Source organism: Amblyomma americanum, chromosome 6 (assembly GCF_052857255.1).
Source record: "Amblyomma americanum isolate KBUSLIRL-KWMA chromosome 6, ASM5285725v1, whole genome shotgun sequence".
Taxonomy (NCBI): Eukaryota; Metazoa; Arthropoda; class Arachnida; order Ixodida; family Ixodidae; genus Amblyomma; species Amblyomma americanum.
In genome coordinates, this window is record NC_135502.1 from 25,951,426 (window position 1) to 25,971,721 (window position 20,296).

The window sequence follows — 20,296 nt, forward strand, 5'->3', positions numbered from 1 at the left end:
AAGCTGCAATCCTTCGGATCTGCCACTTGAACCACGTGATAAGAACGCAGGATGAAAAAAGGCGCCTTGCATTTACGTCGGGTCTGGAACAAAATTTCACGGGATCGCGTGGTGTGTGGGAGCAAACTCAATTGTTGGCCACTATCAAAAGCAGGGGATACCACATTGCCTTACAGTATATTGTTCGGGCTTCTTTTACTATTGCAGGCTTGTGTTTGGGAGACATTAAAGAAAAGTTTGACGGACCCAAACTTTGGTACCCTCTTATCAGATTTGCTATTTCGAAACGGAAGATCTCTCAGTGAAGTGAGACGTCATGATGCTTACGCTTACTAGAGATGAATGAAATGTTTGAAGCCAACTCAAAAAGGACATGACTAGAAATCTACAAAAGGTTGTAAAATGGCTTTCATGTTTTTAAGTCTGTTTGATTTATTTTTCCTGATAAGGAAGGCCAAATTTAGGAGACGCCCTTACGTCACCTTTTTTGAAAGTGCAAGTTAGGATTTCACCATGTTTGTCTGCCACCGGGCAGGAAGCTGAGCACGGCTAGCATGTCCGTTGCTCTAGCAATGCCCGAGCATGCGCCGAGCAGTTCGGAGCGGGAGCTACTGTGTAAAATTTCTTCCACCTCGGTCAGCCGAGTAGTCGTACTTGCTGCAGGTGGCGTTGCCATTAACCCATTTCTGTTGCGGCAGAAAATGCTGTGGCTGGTTTGCAAATACAAAAAAACACGTGACTTCGGCAGGCTTTCGGCAATTCCGCTCGGACATATGGGGCCTCTCCTATGATTCCTTCTTTGGTGCACTTTTGTAAGTGCTTAGCATCAGCCATTTACCGGAAAATGAAGAAACTTGAGTATCGGTCTGTCATGAAATATCTCCACCTCAATGGAATATCACAGAAATAAATTCGCCTAGACATGAACAGAACCTTACTTGGCACTGCCTTTCGTAAATCATGGTTAAACGCTGGGATTTCAAGCGCGTAGGGAAGTTATTACAAAATGAACTGATGCCAAGGAGACCATCAACTGCGATTACCAAAAAATGTACAACTCATGGTGGACTTGATATTGTAAGATTGCCGATTGTGTATATATAAGCCAGGAAGCAGACAGGCCGGCCATCCCACAGGAGAGAAGTTACTGCATTCAATCCGAGGATTTTAGCTTTTTAGAAGTTTCTGCTCGATTGCTACTATGCTTCCTCCCTCCTGAGCAGAAACGCACCCGAGAAAAAAATCTCATTGAAAATTTTGAAGCATTTTGAGAGATATAAGGCAGTTTACTTGCTCAATTCCTTACAACAGATTTGTGTTGGATTCGTCGCCATCAGCCTGAAACAAAAGACCGAACAAAGCAATGAAAGCACATATGTCGGACAGCCAAGAAGGCGAAGGTGACCCCGATAGCTGGGATGGTGATGGCATCAGTTTTTGGAACATTCCAAGAGTGCGTTGCTTATCTCTTTCTTTAATAGTTTCACTATCCCCAGACACTACTACTACGAACTTATTGAAGCGTCTAAAGGGGCCAGTCTGAGAATCGACACCAGTAATGCTGACGAGAGGAGCCCTCTACCACCGGGACAACTCCCCAGCCTACACATTACCATTCGCCTAGGCAACAATTATTCAATGTGGGTTTCAGCTTATTCATCACTTGGGCTATTTGTCAGATCTTGCCCGCCCTGACTTTAGCCTTTTTTCAAATATAAATACTTGTTGCTGCACATTATTTTGCCTCTGATGATGACTTCATAGAAGTCGCGGTGGAGTTTCTGGGGTCTAAACTTAAAGCGATTTTTTGAACTGTTCAAGAGGCGCTTCACACCGCATATGCGTTCTCTTAGACTGCTAATAAGAGAGATCTACAAGTGGCATGATTCTCTTCAGGCTCAGAACCTACCAGTCACCCTTCGAATATTTTCTTTCTGTCTACCTTCTACGATTCCCAAACTGCGGCAAATAGGCTATGTTTCGCTTTGATATTAAAACACGACCTCTTCAATATATTTACAAAGCGCCAGGAATATTCAGTGCCATTAATATTTTTGTGAGCGCTCCATAATCCCCACAGCTGAAATGTTACTGAGAGGCTCCTAGCTGCACAGCGATCTCGAATTTCGTTTTACTAAAGTGACTTGTTTTGATCTCTAACGCAACCCTTGTTTTAACGTGCCCCGGGTTTTAATCCCAGTGGGGGCGAACGATGAATTCCGCGGATACGAATAGAATGCGTATTCCTCGTATAGTTAGATTCGAGATAGATTCTGGTGTTCGGATTCATTGTAGATACTTTTTGTACATACTCCACGATGTCACAATTGGATATATTCAGCCAAAGAGAAGCGATTGGCCCCTAGAGAAGTTTTTCTCGCATTCTGCCGAACGTGCAGTAGCACGCAGGCATTGTGCATCATGGGAGGTGAACTAAGAGAGAAAGAGCTAGATTCCTATAGCTAGCTCATTAAAATAGAGGAGCGCCAGAAGAGACTCGATCGAGAAGGGCACGCAAACCTTATTATGTCTGTGTGTGCCAGAACAGAAAATCTCAGCTTCATTTTCAGCACAAACACAAACAAATAGAACTGAGCTCTAAACTGGCGCGTCTATGGAAACACCATGACGGTAAAGTGCCGTTCCCGGAGGTAACTCCAACACTGAAAATACGACTGAAAATACAGAAAAGCAGTGCACCTCGCGAATCCGTGAACGAAAACACAACCGACCGTAGGTAGCTAGATCTTGTATTTACCGACGCATTTCCTGTGCCAAGTAAAACGGTAGTAGCGATAGTCGCTTTCTTTTTCGCCCCTGGCTGTCCCTTTCGGCCCTCAGTGCGCGCCGTGTCTGTCTCTCCTCCTGCCGTTATTGCTCTGAATAGCGTTTTCTGCTCTGGCCGACACGGTTTACGGAGGGCCGCGCAGGCGCAGTCGAAAGCACACGAGCAGCGAACGATCTTCATTGCTGAAAGACGTTGTGGATCTGAGTCTGCCGCTGATATTTTCCAAAGAGCTCTGCCAGACGCTACAATCGCGCCGGTGACAAAGTTCGAACCAACCAGCCTCCCTCTCTTCTCGGGATCTCGGCTTGCTCTATATGCATTGATGTACACCTGCCACCGAAGCCATCGCCTGGTTGTCTAGGCAACGCCTGTACAAAAGTGAAAAGCTAGCTGCATCATGAAAATTGCCCTTCCGCCATCGCCTAACGAAAAAAATTGACTCCCAGCCGCTCCTTCCGGGGCTTTCTGCAGACGGGCCATTTCAAGCGTAAAGGTATTAAAAATATTATTTTAAATCGGTATTTCATTTCATATCACACCTTTAATCCCTGATTTGAATCAAAATTCGAATCAAACGCTCCCATTACGTATATGCGCATCCCTAAGAAGTTATTTAACATTAGTCTTGCAGTAACCAGAATGGCCTCACTTTGAGGAATTACCAGCTAAGCTTCCGGTCTTTAGGAGTAACCTCTAGCATAATTGCGCACCTCTAACCCTGCTTACCGCCCTTTCCCCTCATCTAGCCGAGAGAGCTGGGAGGCTGCCCTGTCCATCTGCTCTACGTCGGAGAGCCAAAGAGTCCTCGTCGTTAGGGCCCGAGCAGCCGCGGAAGCCACAGGGGTCCCTGACAAGGGATCTCTCCTAGAATTCGTAAGCTGCCGGCCCTTAAGGCCGGTCCCCACTCGCTCCTGTAAATAGCCTTAAATAAATGTTTTACAACCCCACCACCATGCAAACTGAGGCTGCCGGATTGTGCAAGAGGAATGTAAGTGATTTTGGCATTAGAATTTATGCATTTGTATTTGGCCAGCAAAATCACCGGGCAGGGTGGCTTTTCTGATCGCTGACAGTCTTTGGCAGCTACAAGAGGACTCCGTGCTTGAGTTTCGTGTCAAGCCTGTGTTCTTTTGTAAATGAACACTTCGTCAAGTTTGCTAATAAAAAGTGCATAATCCCATAAAGGAGAGCATATATCCCAAGCTTCATTTGGAAAAAAACTCCTCCCATGCATTTATGTATTGTAGCCAGTGGCGGTGGACGGAGTGATCGCGTTTTATCTTGCCAGCCATTAAATTGTGTCATAGCCATCCTTCGTGTGATCCTAGCCGCATGTATTAAACCACTAATCTGAAGTGTTTTGAAAGAACAAACACCAATTTTAGAACAGAATAAGACATATATTTTTTTTTCATATATGCGCGATTGTTCCCTCGTGTTGCAGGAAGTTCAGACCGACACCTGTCTCGTGGACTGTGGGCGCAATATCTGGCTCCCATCTGGCTGGACTCGGTGTCGCCACCCAACCTCAAGCAAGAAGGCGTCCTGCGGCACTGTCGGAGTCAGGACAAGGTCTATCTTGTGAGTGTAATGCAATAACCGTGCCTCAAAATCTGTGTCTTTTCTGAGCTCTTATCTCAGGAATGGGACCTAGACGAGTTTTAAGTCACGTTTAAATACCATCACAATTTTCAAAAATGTTCCAATTCACGCGAGCAAGAGCTACAGGGGCTCCCTCTATCCGCAGTTTTGTGTTCCTTAATTCTTTTTATTACTTTAATGGTTCACCAGATAGCTTTGTCTAATCTGAATGAACTAATCGGTATATATCGTAAAAGTTCCGATGTGACAAAAAAATTTTACAGTGCGGCTAGGACAAAGGCAATTTCTGTAATAATTATTGCTGCTGATTCGTTCAAAGTGCTTGCGCAAATTATAAAGAAACACGTGACCAACGATGCACTAAATGTAGTAGTGGCAGTGGTTTATTGCAAACAGCAAAAAAGGAAGAAAAAGATGTTGTCGGCCATGGCAATTGCTATGTATTACCGTGAGGAGCCAAGCCCTGGCCGGTTGAATTAAAAGAGTAATGGAGTAGAAAACCAGGAGATGTACAGTGGGTACTTACAGCAAAGGACAGAGGAGACGTTTGTGCACTATTTATAAAATGCAATAATGTAAGGAAGTTTGCGCCGCATGCGTACGAATGTTCGTAGACTGTGCGAAGTATAATTGCGCGGGAACGGGCAGAGCAACTATTTACATAACGCAAAATTATGCTGTGTATGCAAAGCCGCACGCATATAGCGTCCTGTCGATAATTAATCGCGCGTGTGGGCGAGCGAGGCGCCCAGCCACATATCGTTCAAAGTACCACACGCGGAGTGTTCACGTCACTGCGCGCACTATCTGGAGATGAGCAAACGGGACGTGAAGCCCACTCCTCGATATATATTTATAATAGGCCAACAGATTTTCTGCATCGTGCACAAATGACCAACAGTAAAATAAACGCTTGGTTTCTTATTGATTCGTAGGCAAGCAGGAAAGCACAGTGTAGATGAGAGGAAAATAAAAGTTAGAAGACGTGTTTTGTTCCGGCGAGCGTGCGCTAATATGCGCGCGCGCGTGTGTGTGTGTGTGTGTGTGTGTGTGTGTGTGTGTGTGTGTGTGTGTGTGTGTGTGTGTGTGTGTGTGTGTGTGTGTGTGTGTGTGTGTGTGTGTGTGTGTGTGTGTGTGTGTGTGTGTGTGTGTGTGTGTGTGTGTGTGTGTGTGTGTGTGTGTGTGTGTGTGTGTGTGTGTGTGTGTGTGTGTGTGTGTGTGTGTGTGTGTGTGTGTGTGTGTGTGTGTGTGTGTGTGTGTGTGTGTGTGTGTGTGTGTGTGTGTGTGTGTGTGTGTGTGTGTGTGTGTGTGTGTGTGTGTGTGTGTGTGTGTGTGTGTGTGTGTGTGTGTGTGTGTGTGTGTGTGTGTGTGTGTGTGTGTGTGTGTGTGTGTGTGTGTGTGTGTGTGTGTGTGTTGAGATCAGGAAGAAATTTATTCAAAGAAACGCTTACAAGAATATATATAGGGATGCATTTGATTCACGTGTATTTCACTTTTATCATTTCTTATTATTAAAACGTGCGACATAAATAGCGCATCAGTAGTCTGAAGACAAGAGAACTGTAGCGTCGTTTTATGGTCAGAAGGTATGGGCGCGCCCGGTTGTCACTTGACCTTGGTGACAAAACTGATCAATGACAGATCTTCGCAATTGAGACAGGCTGAAATGTTCAAAAATTATGTACCACACAGCATGCTTAATTTGTTTTAGATGCTTCAGAGTTTGTTCTGGGTGCATTTTATCATGACATCGAAAGCCACCCTGGTTCTTATCGCTCCTGTGTGTTATGCTTTCTTTTGTCCATGTCTGTTTTTACTGCAATGTAACTAAATAACTTGCCTAAACCGCAGATGCATGTCTGTGCTGAACGGTGACCCATACAAAGAACTGGACGAGGAAGAGTGTGACCCACTGCGGAAGCCCCACGATAGCGAAGAGTGCAAGACTCACTGTCCTGGAGAATGTGTGGTCTCCGAGTGGTCGGAATGGTCGCCCTGCCTGGTAAGCCTTTAATTAAGTCGCGATTGATGTGGGGTACACGTTGAATTCAATGTATTTGTGACACTGCGAATCGAAGCTTGTATAGGTAATCTGGTGGCATACTTACCTTCTTATCCCACTGACTCAGTAAAATTATCATGCTGATTTCTATACACCGCTAAATGCACCCCTCTTAATGGAGAGACTCATAAAATATTGTCTACGCACATCGCTTTAAAATTCACTTGGTATTCAGAATATCCAGTACAGGGTGAGCCGATGAACATTATTGTTGACTTCCGAAGCGCTGAGATAAATTCAATTGTTTTTTTAGTTTTATGGGAGAAATAAATTAACCAGCACAATCTCTGTCTTGGATACGATCTTGACTCTTTCAGTACATGTCGTTGTTGTTTCTTTATTTGTTTTTTCCTAAACAAATCCGACTGAAGGTTAAGTTATCGCGGACATAGCTTCCAGACAGTGCACACAGTGAAAATAAATAAACAATACTTCTTTTCTAGCGTTTCACGATTAGTGAGGGCTACTCAGTTAGGACAAAGAAAATGATACGCTATGTGTTAAGCGGTTAATGCGCGGATGCAGAAGTATTTTGAAATTACTGATTAAAAATGTATTATCAAGCATCATCGACAAACTTATCTACCTCATGCCTTCTCTAAAGGAAATTTTAGGCATGATATGTTTTCAGCATCCCTCTTTAAAAAACTTAGGCGAACATTAGCCTGAGACCGCTGCAAAGCCGACGCCATAGGGAGGTCATAGCTTTCCGAAATTTTCTGTGCATATAGAGTAGCTAGCAGAAATAAAAAAATCATCATCGCTGCCTTCCCAGCAGCATTCCAACCAGCGCCACCGCAAATAGATCCACTTTGCCTCCCGATGCCTCAGACGTTTTGGTCATCGCTGCAACAAATACAGTCATGTGATAAGATTGCTACACAGTACTCGCTAGGGACTAGATCCCGATCCTCGTCCTTTATTTCGTTTGTTTAGCTTCCAACTGCTCGGCGGCAGTGCTTATGGAGCTGTGGTCCTGCAAGAAAGCCCGATTGTTTAAGAGGCTGGTCGACTCGCCTGTCTCACCTACGGGAGTTTTATATAGCGCAACATGAAGAAGGATGGAGGGTTAAGAAAAAAAGGCGAGCTCTACGGCGTTCACCACCTTCTACACTACAGCAAGCAGCGCTACGTCAGCAGCACAAGCAGCAAGGGACACTGAGCACACAGTCCAGCACGAAAACTAAATGCGTTTGAACGTGGCCTGCGCAAAACATCACTTGCGGTGAGGTACACCCAGTGCGCTGTCCAGTTGGAAGAGAAGAGGCTGATGACGGCTTGGCTTCAGGTCATGAAAGCAGCAAGGACACCTGGTCAATACCTGTCTGAAGCTTGCGGCCACCTCTATGCATGAACCGTCCTGTAATGTGCTGCACCTTTCAGGCAATGCATTTCATGCTCGAACCTAATCCCGACGCCGAGTAATACCAGAACTATTTCTGAACCACTGAGCGATTAACCTTAACCTGAACATTTTCCTTTTTCTTTCATTTTTACTTTGTGTTGTGATCTGCTGGAATTTATGGCACATAAGCAGCTAAAATTGTGAGGGAACGCGCAGTTGTGTCGAATGCCTGTGCCATAGTTCCGTCTTCACGCTTTTGCCGGCATGAACTTTTCTTACGTCCTAAGATAACTATACGGGGCGTCACCAATATACGCCAAACGTGATTAGTTTCAAGGGAACCAAACACTTCTAGGAGCAAGGCGCCCTCGAGCGCGCTACAATTCACAGAAAGGAGAAGACATGCGTACAGAAACAGCTCAGTACACAGGCTACGTAGATACGGGAATGGATCGGGAAAATTAACTAAAAAAGTTTGTTGCGTATGCAAACACGAACATTATAGCTAAAAAGATCGGGCGCAACGAGTAATCGACAAGACATCGTAAGTAGCTCCTTCCTTCAAAATTGTTGTTACTCCGGCTGGTTGGCGCATAATAGAAAAGGTAATTTATTCTATGCCACGTTCGTCACTTCGCCGTGAATCAGAAGGCTGGCCTAATGGATGATCTGGGCTTTTCAGGTCACATGCGCAGCTTGTACGCCAGGAAAGTAGACGAGAAAATTGGCTGTGTCGGGAGCGAGCGGGGATAAACCATACATTTGAACAAGCAAATTTGAACAAGCCAATGATTTGAATTATAAATGCACACTGCACTTATATTTGGCAGAGATGATTGTTACTGGCCGGACCACATAGTGCGCTATTTTATTTAAACTGTATAAATCTGGTCTGACGACCTTGAAAACAGGATATAGATTGGCTTAGAATAGGATAAATATAGCAGCTGGAGAGAAAAGGTTTCATTAGGCACTGCTTCAGAGCATTACCTCTTCATAGGTCGTTCCTCAGTTTCGCTCCATTGTCAGCTTCGGTATCCGCTGCGCCGTCCGCAGCCCAAGTTTTATTGAAGACGATGAAGACGAAGCGCCAGCCACGTTTCTTGGTCATCGCTTGCATCCGCAATACACCCTGGCCAATCCAATTAAGCTGCGGACATCATCATCATTGCCTCAGCACAAGTATACTGCTTGAGCTGACCGTACCTGTTAGTGGTGGTGGTGGTGAAAAAAGTTTCCTTTCAGGAAGACTGGCTAGAAGACCGGTCCTCATGGCCGGGGCCCTCTATCCAGGACTCTGATAGATACTTCTCTCCTGCGGGCCGGCACGATCAGCCTTTAATAACCGCGCAATCTATAGCTGGACAAAACAACTTCTCATCAGGAGGTACTGGAAAAGTGGGGTATAGATGGTTGCCAGGTGGTGCCTGTCCGATCTGCCTTAGCTGCTTCGTGTCCTTGTGGTCTCTTCACCACCTCATCTAATGGAATGTTCTAACTGTCTTCGCTCTTCTTATCTCGTTCCTCAGTTGCAGCGCTCTCGACGTCGGCGCTGTCCGGAGCACAGAGCTAGCTATCGTGCTCCGAAATTCTGCGCGTCAGTAACCGCACGGCGTATTTGTTTTGACGGGAACGACTACGGTGGTGGCTCACTCGGTGAACTTCGCAACGCGCCAGGATGCTGCTGCTGCCTACTGTGGCAATGTATGCATTATAAAAACACCAGCTAAACTGCGCGGAGGTGACACTTCTTACAATGCGACGCGTGTTGCAGTACCTGCACTCGAGCATCGTAGGGGAGCATGGTAGTTTAGGTCAGAATACTATTAAAATTTTTTGCTCGCACTCCACATGTAACGGTAACACATTCCCGTTACACGCTCGTAACCCGCTACATCCTTCCAATTTCTACTCTTTGCAGGACGCAACAACAGAAGCGAACATTACGATGCGCAGCCGAACACGCCAAGTGCTTCGCTCGCAAAGGCACGGCAAGCATTGTCCGTATCACTTGGAAGAAACGGATGTGTGTCTTAAGCATCACTGGGAACTGGGCGCCCAGACCTCCTGCATCGCCAGCGATGATTCACCCTGTGGGGCTGGACTGTCCAGGACTCCGCTGTATTGCATCAGAGACTCGGATGGTTTGCGCGTCGACTACAGCTACTGTGATCCGGTGAGCACATATACAAGCAGGCAAAGTTTATACCAGCGGTACCTGATGTTCATTCTCTGTTCTGCACCTTTTCTAGCATGGTAGGTTGTAATGACGCTGGCGGGGAGAAGTTCTCGATACGCATAAATAACTGTCAATAACTTATACGCGAATGAAGCCACCAATCACCGAATCCAGTGAGAAGAGGAGGTGATTCTAGGTTGTTTTTTTTTTGTCAAATTGTGATGTTGATCAATGGCAACGTTACAGTGTATTTATTTATGACTTAAAGACTATTGATTACAAAGTCGGAGAAAATAACTCAATTTTCGGCGGCGGCGCCTGTCATTAGATTATGCTGTTAACCAGTCAGACTTGCATAGAAGGGCCCATACGAAATAGTAAACATTTCCTCGCTTGGTTTTGTTTCCTCCATTCACTAATTCTCTTCTTACTACTGTGGCATAATGTGGCGGCTGCTCTTGGCTGCTGTTGCTTCAAGGCAGCCTTCTGCATGATCGACACTATTGTCAGCGTGACCTCAGTTAAACTCAGCTCCTATTGAGTTATGCAGTACCTATAGCCTTTGGAGAAAACAAGCAGCTAACGTCGTCGCCGAAAGAGCCACGTGAGGGGTTCAGTCGAGAGTAAAAAGATTAGTACTAGTGACGTGCCACAGGAGCGGCAGATAACAACTCTCGGCGCTGCGGTTACGAACACGCCGGTAACAAAAGTGCCAGGTACGTTCGCAAAGCCCAGCGAACCGCCAGCCGCACGGTGGGATTTTCGCCGCTGCGATGACGTCATTGGGCTCATCTTTTTTACTCGCGCCTTAACAAAATAAGTGAGGTTTTGTACGATGCAAAATATATATGGTTAATGAAGTGTGCTTATGATGCAGTGTGCTTATGATAACCACTAAGCCCTCGCAGCGGTATTTTTTGGGGGGGCAACCGTCCTGTAATGGAGTCATATGGGAGCTATTAAGCGTGGAGTTTTTAGTCATGCAGTTCTTATCTATTTGTTTGCAGAAAACGAAGCCTTCAAATGATACGCTCGAGAAGAAGTGCAACGTGTCGTGCCCCGTAGACTGCAAAGTGTCGGAATGGTCAGAATGGGACCAGACAGACTGTCAACCCTGCGGAACTTTTGGTGAGAGACGTATGCATCGTGCATGTGGTCCTTGAAGATGCTAACAAAAATTTGACGGGCATATCACCAACGGTGAATACGATGAACGCTGATTAAAGCTTCATCTGGAACAGCCTTGGCTACCGATTATGCAAATTCTTAAATCTGAGACCATTTTCAGACTACACACACACACACACACACACACGCACGCACGCACACACACACACACACACACACACACACACACACACACACACACACACACACACACACACACACACACACACACACACACACACACACACGCACGCACGCACGCGCATGCAAAGTTGAGAAACGCTTCATTTAGGCAGAGGTTTATTTTGAGTCGACGTTTCGGACAGAGCCTGTCCTTTCTCAAGACTTATCTCTTTCCCTACAGCTGAGTTTATGATTACTGTCTCCAGGACAGTGTATATTCTATGACCTATTGACTAATAAAAAATAAAGACGTACCATCGACAGCAGTAGTGCAGACGCCACCCTAAATACCAGCTCGAGACCGACTGAAAGAGTTGGGTTGGTTAAAGGTACGAGGCGTCCTAGAATCTGCGATGTACACTATGTGAGAACTCCATTTTCAAGCACAGTTTCCACACCTCTCGCATTAGAGCATGCAACATGTCACGTAGAATGGCGCCAATTTGTAGAATGGCGCCAATTTTTCACTTCAGTTCTCATGGTTGTCTACTGACGTTTTATGTTTATTGTTCAAAGTGAACCTGGGGACTCTTGTGATTCTTAACATAACACTTTATCATCCTACATCGCCCCAAGAAAGCTACCAGGTAAGCTACCGATGCGCCTTGTAATACTGTGCCCTTTTTTTCAGGTAACCAAATTAGACACCGTGAAGTCATTCAAAACGCCACCGAGAGCGGAAGACCCTGTCCACAAAGCTTGATGCAAAAGAAGCCTTGTCCTTTCAGGCCCTGCTACTACTGGACAATCGGCGAATGGTCTCAATGCGACCTGAATGTAAGTTGTTCCAGCCTCATTGCTCCGAATGACTGCGCGCTAGTACGGTTCAGGTCGTTGAATGGTGATAGGCCTTTCGTAAGGAGTACTGCGGCCTGTTATATAAAGAGCAATCATTATAATATGCGAGGGTTTATTGCAGTTTCTTTATTTTTTTTACAAGTAGGCGAGAAACTGCTCTGCCGCTTGCCCTCTCTACTGTGCACCACAGCTGGCATCTTGCGAGCCAAAAAGCGCAGAGATAAAGCTGATAGTGAAACGCTTTCAAGCTCTGATTATCCCGGGCGAAATAACTTCCTCTTATTTCTTGTGCACTATTTTACGTCAAAGCTGAACTGGAAATTTTATTTGTAATGAAGCGGAGACTTGGGCAAATTCTTAAGTATTAAAATATTCTTCTCTGAATTTTAATATGTACCAAAACTTGCAGCCGGGACGTAACCAACATGAAATTCATATATTCTGCCTGAAGACATTACCTCACAGAAGTGTTTTACAAATAGTACACAAATTGTTTGGCGTGCAAATTCCTATTACCAAGCGCAAAGCTATGTAAAAATCACAACTATTGAAGTAAGCTGGAAAAGATTTGTTCCCTCGGTCACTTCAGGGTGCAGACTGCGGATTTGGAATACGCAAACGTGAAGTCACCTGTAGTCGCTCTGACGGTGCGCTGGTGGACAACAGCTTCTGCCATCTTGTGAACTTCACTGCCTATGCGGGAGGACTGCTCAACCTAGACTGGCTTGTAGTCGGAAACAATGTTCAGGTAATTTTTTTTACTTTCTGATATTTATTAAACGAACCATAAAAGGTTGGTTTTAACGTTAGAAAGGAATTAATTTGTTTTTGTATTTTAAAGAATGGCTAACTCAAATTTATTGGATACATAACCAGTAGATTAAAATGCCTGCTCATTGCCATCATGCAAGCACACGCAAGTATTTGTGCTGAAACACAAATACCTGGGTGTCCTTGTATGATGTTATGCTTGCCTTCCTACCTGGGCAGTATACCAGTGCTTATTGCAGCAACATTCAAGGTGTATATTGAAAGCCTATCTAATCAGCCGAAAATCATTGTAGTGGTATTTAACAAGAACGACAGTTTAAGACTCCGTGATCACTACTGACCTCGCAGTTGATTTCGCCCGCGATTGCCACAAGTGCATTGAAACATGTGCGCCAGAAAACTGTACTTTTCATGCGTGCTCCTTACCGAGCGTTGCCTCTTCACACTTCCCAGTTACACACCGCTCTGTATTTGCTGAACTTTGCGGATAACTTGGTTAAAGGTGCCATTTATCATATTATCATTTTGTATTGCAGACGGAGGAAGAGTGCTACATCCAGTGTCCACAAGGGTGCGTTCTCTATCCCTGGTCTGAATGGTCACCATGTAACAGAAACTGTGACACCGGAGAAATACGTAAGCATCTCGTTTGCGTATTGCCCGACAAAGCAGCTTCTAATCTCTTAAAAAAATAAATAAGCACATTATAAGCGTACTCCAAAATATAACGCAGCGCTTTCTTGTTGCTGATCATGAAACATGTTCCTCTCCTAGCGAAGAATAATGATCACAATGCCGCTATTAAACATGTTTGAAAGCCCTAACTGGTATCTTTTTGGATATTGGTACCAAACTGGCAACTTAAATGCACCCGTGCTGTCATCAGTCGGCAAAACACAAAAATACTTTGACAGAGCCCTATTCACCTTTAACCAGACACAGCGTGCCAAAAAAAAAACGGTAATCTGAACTCTCAATGAGCCAGAAATGACAGCCTGCTTATGAGGATCCTCACTTTTCTAAGTCCGTGAGAGTTTTACAGTTATCTACTATCGTTTGGAAAGGCGGAATAACGGCACATTCAATGACCGTGAAAAGCTATACGCAACGTGGCAACCAAGAGGTTCGTTGCTTCGAATTAGTTGGAAAACAAAACCAATTGTGCGTCCTTTCTTTTTCGTGTGCTTCCAGATAACTACTATGCTTTAAGAAAAACAGTAAGTACGAAGTTTGGAGTCGCATCCCGTGAATCGTGAAAAAGGATAATATAATCCAGAATTCTGGTCTACAAAAAATGTTGCTCATTGGAACACTTAGAAGAGCTGGAGGAGTTGCCTTTCTTTATCTATATGATGACCCTAACTCTCGTTTTCATTGACGAACAGCGCTTAACTAGAACAAAACTAGTGAAGAGTAAATATCCAACTTAAGATTTGCTGTCATGAAGTAACGAATTCGGGTCAGTGACTATTACCGTACTCGAGTAAACAACGTTCAGAGCCCAAACAAACAATATTGAATTTATTTTTTTAGAATCCGCAACTTCTTGACCTGCAGAAAACAGAACATGTGCGTCATATTAAGAGGAGGCCTTTTTCCTCTTGGCAAGCCAGTATCGAATCTGCGAGCCACTTGAATATGTAACGTTACTTTAGCTTCGTTGCAGTCATTTTCTCTGAAGGAATATTGCTCTTATTTCTTGTCCAAACTAGCTATCCCAGACTGCAACATCATCAGTCTGCTTCGGCGAAGAATTGACTCTTGTTTAGTCGGCAAAGCTCAGTTATTGCAGTATTGAAACATAAGGAGCCACAAGAGCCCGGTTTAGACTACTCATGTTTTTAGAAATGCCGGACAACATTTTTTTGTCTATTCACACACACAGACAGAAGGCATCCATTGTGTGTGATAGTAAAAGCCCCAAGAGAGGGCCGAGCTCTTGCTCTGTTGGTAGAGCACTGTACGCGAAATTCGGAGGCCATTGAGTACGGAACCCCATCGACAGAATATGGTTGTTTTTCATCTACTTTCTAATCAGTTATCTTGCAACAATAAAATAATTACACAATTATTTTCCCATTGATAAATGCCTGAAATGAAGCAAAGCACAGAAACATGCCTGCATGATTTTCTTGCTCGGGGTGACTGTTGGCTTCCTTCATATCTATGCCATAACGATCCCCTTCTTTGGCCACCCTTGTCTGCTCACTAGAAATAAGTGTAATTAACAATTATGCTCGAAATGGTGTCAGTAAGCTGAATCTGATGAGGTCTGACTGAGCGTTTTTTTCGCGATGAATTTGTTGCAAACCGATGATAATTATAGTGGTTTGGTTTGCCGTGCTTCGCAATTTACTTTTGTCGTGTGCTCCCGTCAAGGGCCAACTACGCACGTGTAACCACGGCGCGCTTTTTCTCCTGCCTGTAAAGCGTGCACTGCCACATAAAGAATCATTGTGCGGGAAAGCGATGGTAGTTTGGAGGAGCAACGTCAAGAGAGGAAGGAGAAACGCAAATCATGCAATCATAAATACCTTGTTCGAAATAGAAACGCAAATCATGCAGTCATAAATGCCTTTGTCGGATTTGTCATCAAAAATTGTAACTTATGTCCGTCTTTTTTTGTGCATAGTATTAGCACCAAAAATAGGATGAGTGTGCGCGTATTCTACGCTACATACGGATGAGTTTTTGATGTTATCTACATGAAACTTGCACGCAAGAGCACACACATTCATGTGCACGCGCCTACACAGACTCACGAACGCGAGCACACACACGCACACGCACACGCCCACGCACAAATCATTACACCATTTCCTTTCGTTTTGCGGGTCCCCGTCCATTCCTTATCTGCCCAAATTTACGGCGAGTTAAATTTTCAAGAAAGGTTAGAAACTGCGCAAAATAACGACGACGGGAGGTAAAGAAACGAACACGATAACAGAGATGTGTTGACTTCCTGGCCTCGTCCCTTTGCGCAGAACGTCCTACTGGAGTTAAATTTATTCATTGAATTTCCTTTCGCTCTTTAGATAGCATGAAGAGAGATAGTTGCTTAGTAAGTTTGTATTGAAATTTGCTAGAGAAACTAACTCTTTGCTGGCTGTAAATTCTCGCCGCGTGCGTAGCATTGTAATCTAAAAGATCTGCATAAACAACCGGTTGCTATCACGGGAGATGTCTTCCACTAAGTAAATGTTACCTACCAGCAGAACGTTTTAAATTTCACTCAAATTTTACCGCCAGGCTTCTGGGTGAGCTCTTTTCCGAAGCAAGTATGCTGAATTGAAGGTGAAGATTTCTGAACCTGTTTGCGAAAAACAAACTGCACGACAGCGGCAAACAGTTTTGAAGGTTAAATTCAAGGTTCATTGTAATTTTGCTTGCCTTTTGCCCTGTTGGTCGCACAAACATAGCAAAGAAGGCTGGGTACAAGAAAAAATGGTTTGGTAAACAATTTTGAAAATGTTTAGTACAACATACATTACGGTTTTAAGTAAGTTTCATAGTTTCTTAAACCACATTTAATTTCGCCCATGCATGCTTGTCGGGTACTGAGGAGCACTTCTTATCGCTGAAATGCCTTTGAAAACACGTTGCATAAAAAGCAGTTTAGAATATAGTGGCAAAATGTCTATCTTGTACTCGAAAAACTGAAATTGTGCTTGAAAGAAATGTTTGCTATTTGTATACTGACATTTGTGTCGCCAAATTGATGTCAAGAAATATTGTTTTCATTTCCCTTTTCTAGTCGGCCAGACGTCATGCTCTCGAGCTGTGATCACGCCTTCAAAGCTTGAAGACAGCCGTTACTGCCCGAAGGAAATGGTGCAAACGCGGCCCTGTTGGGGTACGTTCGTAGACATAATTGTTAGCAAGTTCTCGCCTTTTCGAGTTGTGCACGTAAAGACGTGCTTGTTTTAGTTCAGAATACTTAGACCATTGTATACTTGAATTTTCTGGTCAGATAGCATGCAGGGTACCCGAATGGCGTGAAGAGATGGACTGCAGAGATTATCATTTATACGAATAATTCAGCTGTATACGTGCAGAATGGTGATCAAAAAATATCCCTGCAAAAGACAAGAAAAGCAACCCATTGATTAGGAATGTTTCGAAAAGTGCGGTTTTTCTCGTTTTCTGGTTAATGCGTAGCGCATTGGATAACAAGCTTTGGGACAAGGTTTGGTTTTAAGCAATTAGTGAATTCTTATTATTCCTTTAAAGCGCATCAGGCACGATTTTTTTTTTAGAATTTTAAAACTTGGCTGCGTTTCACCCTTCTGAAGATCAAAAAAATGTTGCGCTGATCATGCGTCCTCGCCATTTTCTTTTCGATACTCACAGATGGAGAATGTCTGACGTACTCATGGAAAGTGGTAAATGGGACGTTGCACTGTATCCGGTCGGATGGTCTCGTCGTCGAAGGTGAGTTTTGCCTTCAGGGCGCAAAGTCTTCTTTCCCTACAGGTGACGGGACGGAAACATTTCAGCAGCGTTTGAAACCTGCTAGCTTGAAAGAATTCCTGTAGCTATCTTGAGTACTCTCGCTTTTCCTTGCATTGCAGTTTTTTTCCTAGTTTTCCTAACCGTTCCTTCATGCCACACACTTTCTCTAAATAATCAATCCGGCTCTGGTCTTTAGAGCGCAGCTCGGATCTGGCCTTTACCGAATCTCCAGCCCCTTTACTAACTCTGCGTATCCTGTCACTTTTAGTTAAAGTAAATGCGTGCAAAGTCTACCGGTGTCACTTTCTGGAATACGTTCATTCAAGTTTTCACTGCGAAGAGCAGTGACGTAGAAAGCAGTCCGATTAATGGGTGCTGGGTAGTCTCTATATGACTGCCTGAAATTTTGTTTCATATTTAGTAAACTAAGTGGAAGTGTTTACGTTGTTAGTAACTTGCCACAACGCGCGAAGATTTTATAGCGAGGAAGATACCCAGTGAATAGCAAGAAAGCCCTCGTCATCGATCACATGAAGAAAAAGGCTGTATGTCACGAATTCCAGACATACGGTATGTCATTAGTATGACCTTTTATGGAAATCTCTCATGACCTCTCATGCAAACCTGATGTATCCGTTTTTTTTCTGCGGCAAGCCTAATCTGGGAAAAATGTTTGGCACGACTGTCACGGTGAGAGAGCTGTTTCAAAAAAAACGGGGCGTGAATATACGACATCGGGGCCGCGACCAACAGCGTTCCACGCGCGTGTCATTTTCTGAAAAATGTTGCAAGAAAAATTGGAAGACATTTGTTGAAAAAAAACTGTTCAATGCCTCTGACCCCTCAAGTTCGTTCGAGGCCGTCAATTTTATCTTTCAATCAACTCGGAATAGCTGGACAAAATCGACAATATGCTAATGCTTAACAGTCGCCATTCCGAACTTCCAAATTTTAGCGGAGCTAACAGAATTTTTTTATTCACTTTTGAATGTGAGTACAGTAGCCAACATGATATAGAGGTAATGATTTTCTTCTTTGAGTCCTTCATAATTTTGGCATTAAAGGGGTAAGCTACTTATAGTTTAAGGACATCCATACATGAAGATCCGAAACACGCGCCACGAAAAGGAACAGATAGGCACCGCCCTCTAACGACGAGCGCGGGAGCCAGTCCTTCATCGAAGCACCCATAGATGGCACCACGCATACGCACCATATAGGTAACTCGATTCCCGCTCGCCACTGGCCATCGAGTCACTTCCCAGGAGCAGCCCGGCAGCACTACGTGTGAGACCTCGTTTTTGAGTAGCAGTGATAGGGCGCAAGTTTTATGGCCGTCATTTGGTGTTTACTGCATCGCTAAGCTCACATTTTATTTCGCCATATGTAGCAATCATGGCCCTGCCTGATCGCCTATTAACATACTGCTTTTAAATGACTAATGCACCAAAAATTCAACTTTTATTATAATATAGATGCATTGGCGGCCACTATTATTTCATTTCATGTCACTTTTAGACTGAAAAGCAATTATTTGAACTCGATCTAGCAGATTTGAAAGACGAGTTAAATTAAACAACGCGTTGTAGTAGGAAACATGCCCCTCATTAGGTAACAGCATTTATTTCTTGAATGAAAAGATTTCACTGAAGTGTAATACTATATATATTTTGTCTACGGGAAAAGCCGTCAAGACTTAAGTAGTACTTTGGTTTGGGCTAGTTGGTTCATAGCTGTACATGATGTCAGGACGGCGCGAAAGGAACAAGGACGAGAGAGGCACAAGAAAACAACAGGACAGGCGCCAAGACTTACTGTTATGGAAGCATTCATATTAAAGAAATGCCAAGCTAAAAAGACCTAACGATTGCTATCATAGAGTAATGCTGGAATTAACAGATGATTAAAGCCTAGCAGTAATTCAAGATAGAAAAATAGGTTAACACAAACAAGTACAAGTGTCTAAAAGATTGGTGAAAAGCCAGTGAAATTGTTGACAAAGCGCCATCTTCTTTCCCGCCCTGGCATTTAAACTGCATAACAGAAAGAAATCAACATCAATACAGCTCCCAGAACCTTGTTCATGAAACACTTTCAACTTGGTACTTCAAACAGAACGCAGTGCAAACCTGAACCACTCTGAACAAAAAGAAAAACAAACACGCAACATAATTTAAATAAATCACATAAAACTATGAGAGCGTTTATTTTCACAACAACAATAACTGCTCTAAATTTTTCTTCTTGATAGGAGCAGTGGATGTCTTTTTCCCGATCATTGCTTAAAAATTCAGTTTAAAAACTCGGTATTTAATAAGATAACATTCTGGGACCCGCCGCTGAGGCTCAGTATTTAAGGCGCTCGCCTAATGACCCGGATTTCCCGGGTTCGAACTCGACCGCGGCGGCCGCATTGAGATGGAGGCGAAACGCGAAGACACCCGTGTGCTGTGCGATGTCAGTGCACATTAAATATCCCCAGGTAATCGAAATTATGCCAGAGACCTCCACTACAGCAACTTTCTCTTCCTTTCTTCTTTCACTCCCTCCTTTACCCCTACCCTTACGTTGCAGTTCGGGTGTCCACCGAGATAAATGAGACAGTTACTACGTCATTTTCTATCCACAAAAACCAATTATAAGTTGTACGCCATTTTTGTTTCCTACATATATTATTTTGCAAGTTAGGATTGTGTGTTGCTTGAGAATATTTTTGCAAGAAGGCTTCAGAGTTTCTTCTGGCTCGTTTGTGAACTGTGAAAGTTAGTTTTCCATGCAAATATTGGAAATAGTTATAACCAAATGTTTTCTAACAAACGGTGCTGTACGACAAACAAGGGGCTTCTATAGGCCTCAATACTCTTTTTTGTAGTATATGAATGCTGTAAGTTACTTTTTGTCTTCTTCCCCCTTACGAGCAGGAAATTTTTAGTACGTGATTGTACTAAT

General features: G+C 43.9%; 1 protein-coding gene across 5 annotated transcripts in view; it reads left to right on the plus strand.

The window, feature by feature from the left end:
- LOC144136459 (thrombospondin type-1 domain-containing protein 7A-like) overlaps positions 1-20,296 on the plus strand; it is a 493,908-nt gene that overhangs the window by 339,780 nt on the left and 133,832 nt on the right. For all 5 annotated transcript variants that reach the window (XM_077668802.1, XM_077668803.1, XM_077668801.1 and 2 more), the window contains 9 exons: positions 4,233-4,369; positions 6,242-6,392; positions 9,719-9,973; positions 10,984-11,104; positions 11,958-12,103; positions 12,714-12,872; positions 13,432-13,531; positions 16,650-16,748; positions 17,246-17,326. In XM_077668802.1, coding sequence (XP_077524928.1) covers positions 4,233-4,369; positions 6,242-6,392; positions 9,719-9,973; positions 10,984-11,104; positions 11,958-12,103; positions 12,714-12,872; positions 13,432-13,531; positions 16,650-16,748; positions 17,246-17,326 — 1,249 coding nt within the window. The remainder of the gene's footprint in view (positions 1-4,232; positions 4,370-6,241; positions 6,393-9,718; positions 9,974-10,983; positions 11,105-11,957; positions 12,104-12,713; positions 12,873-13,431; positions 13,532-16,649; positions 16,749-17,245; positions 17,327-20,296) is intronic.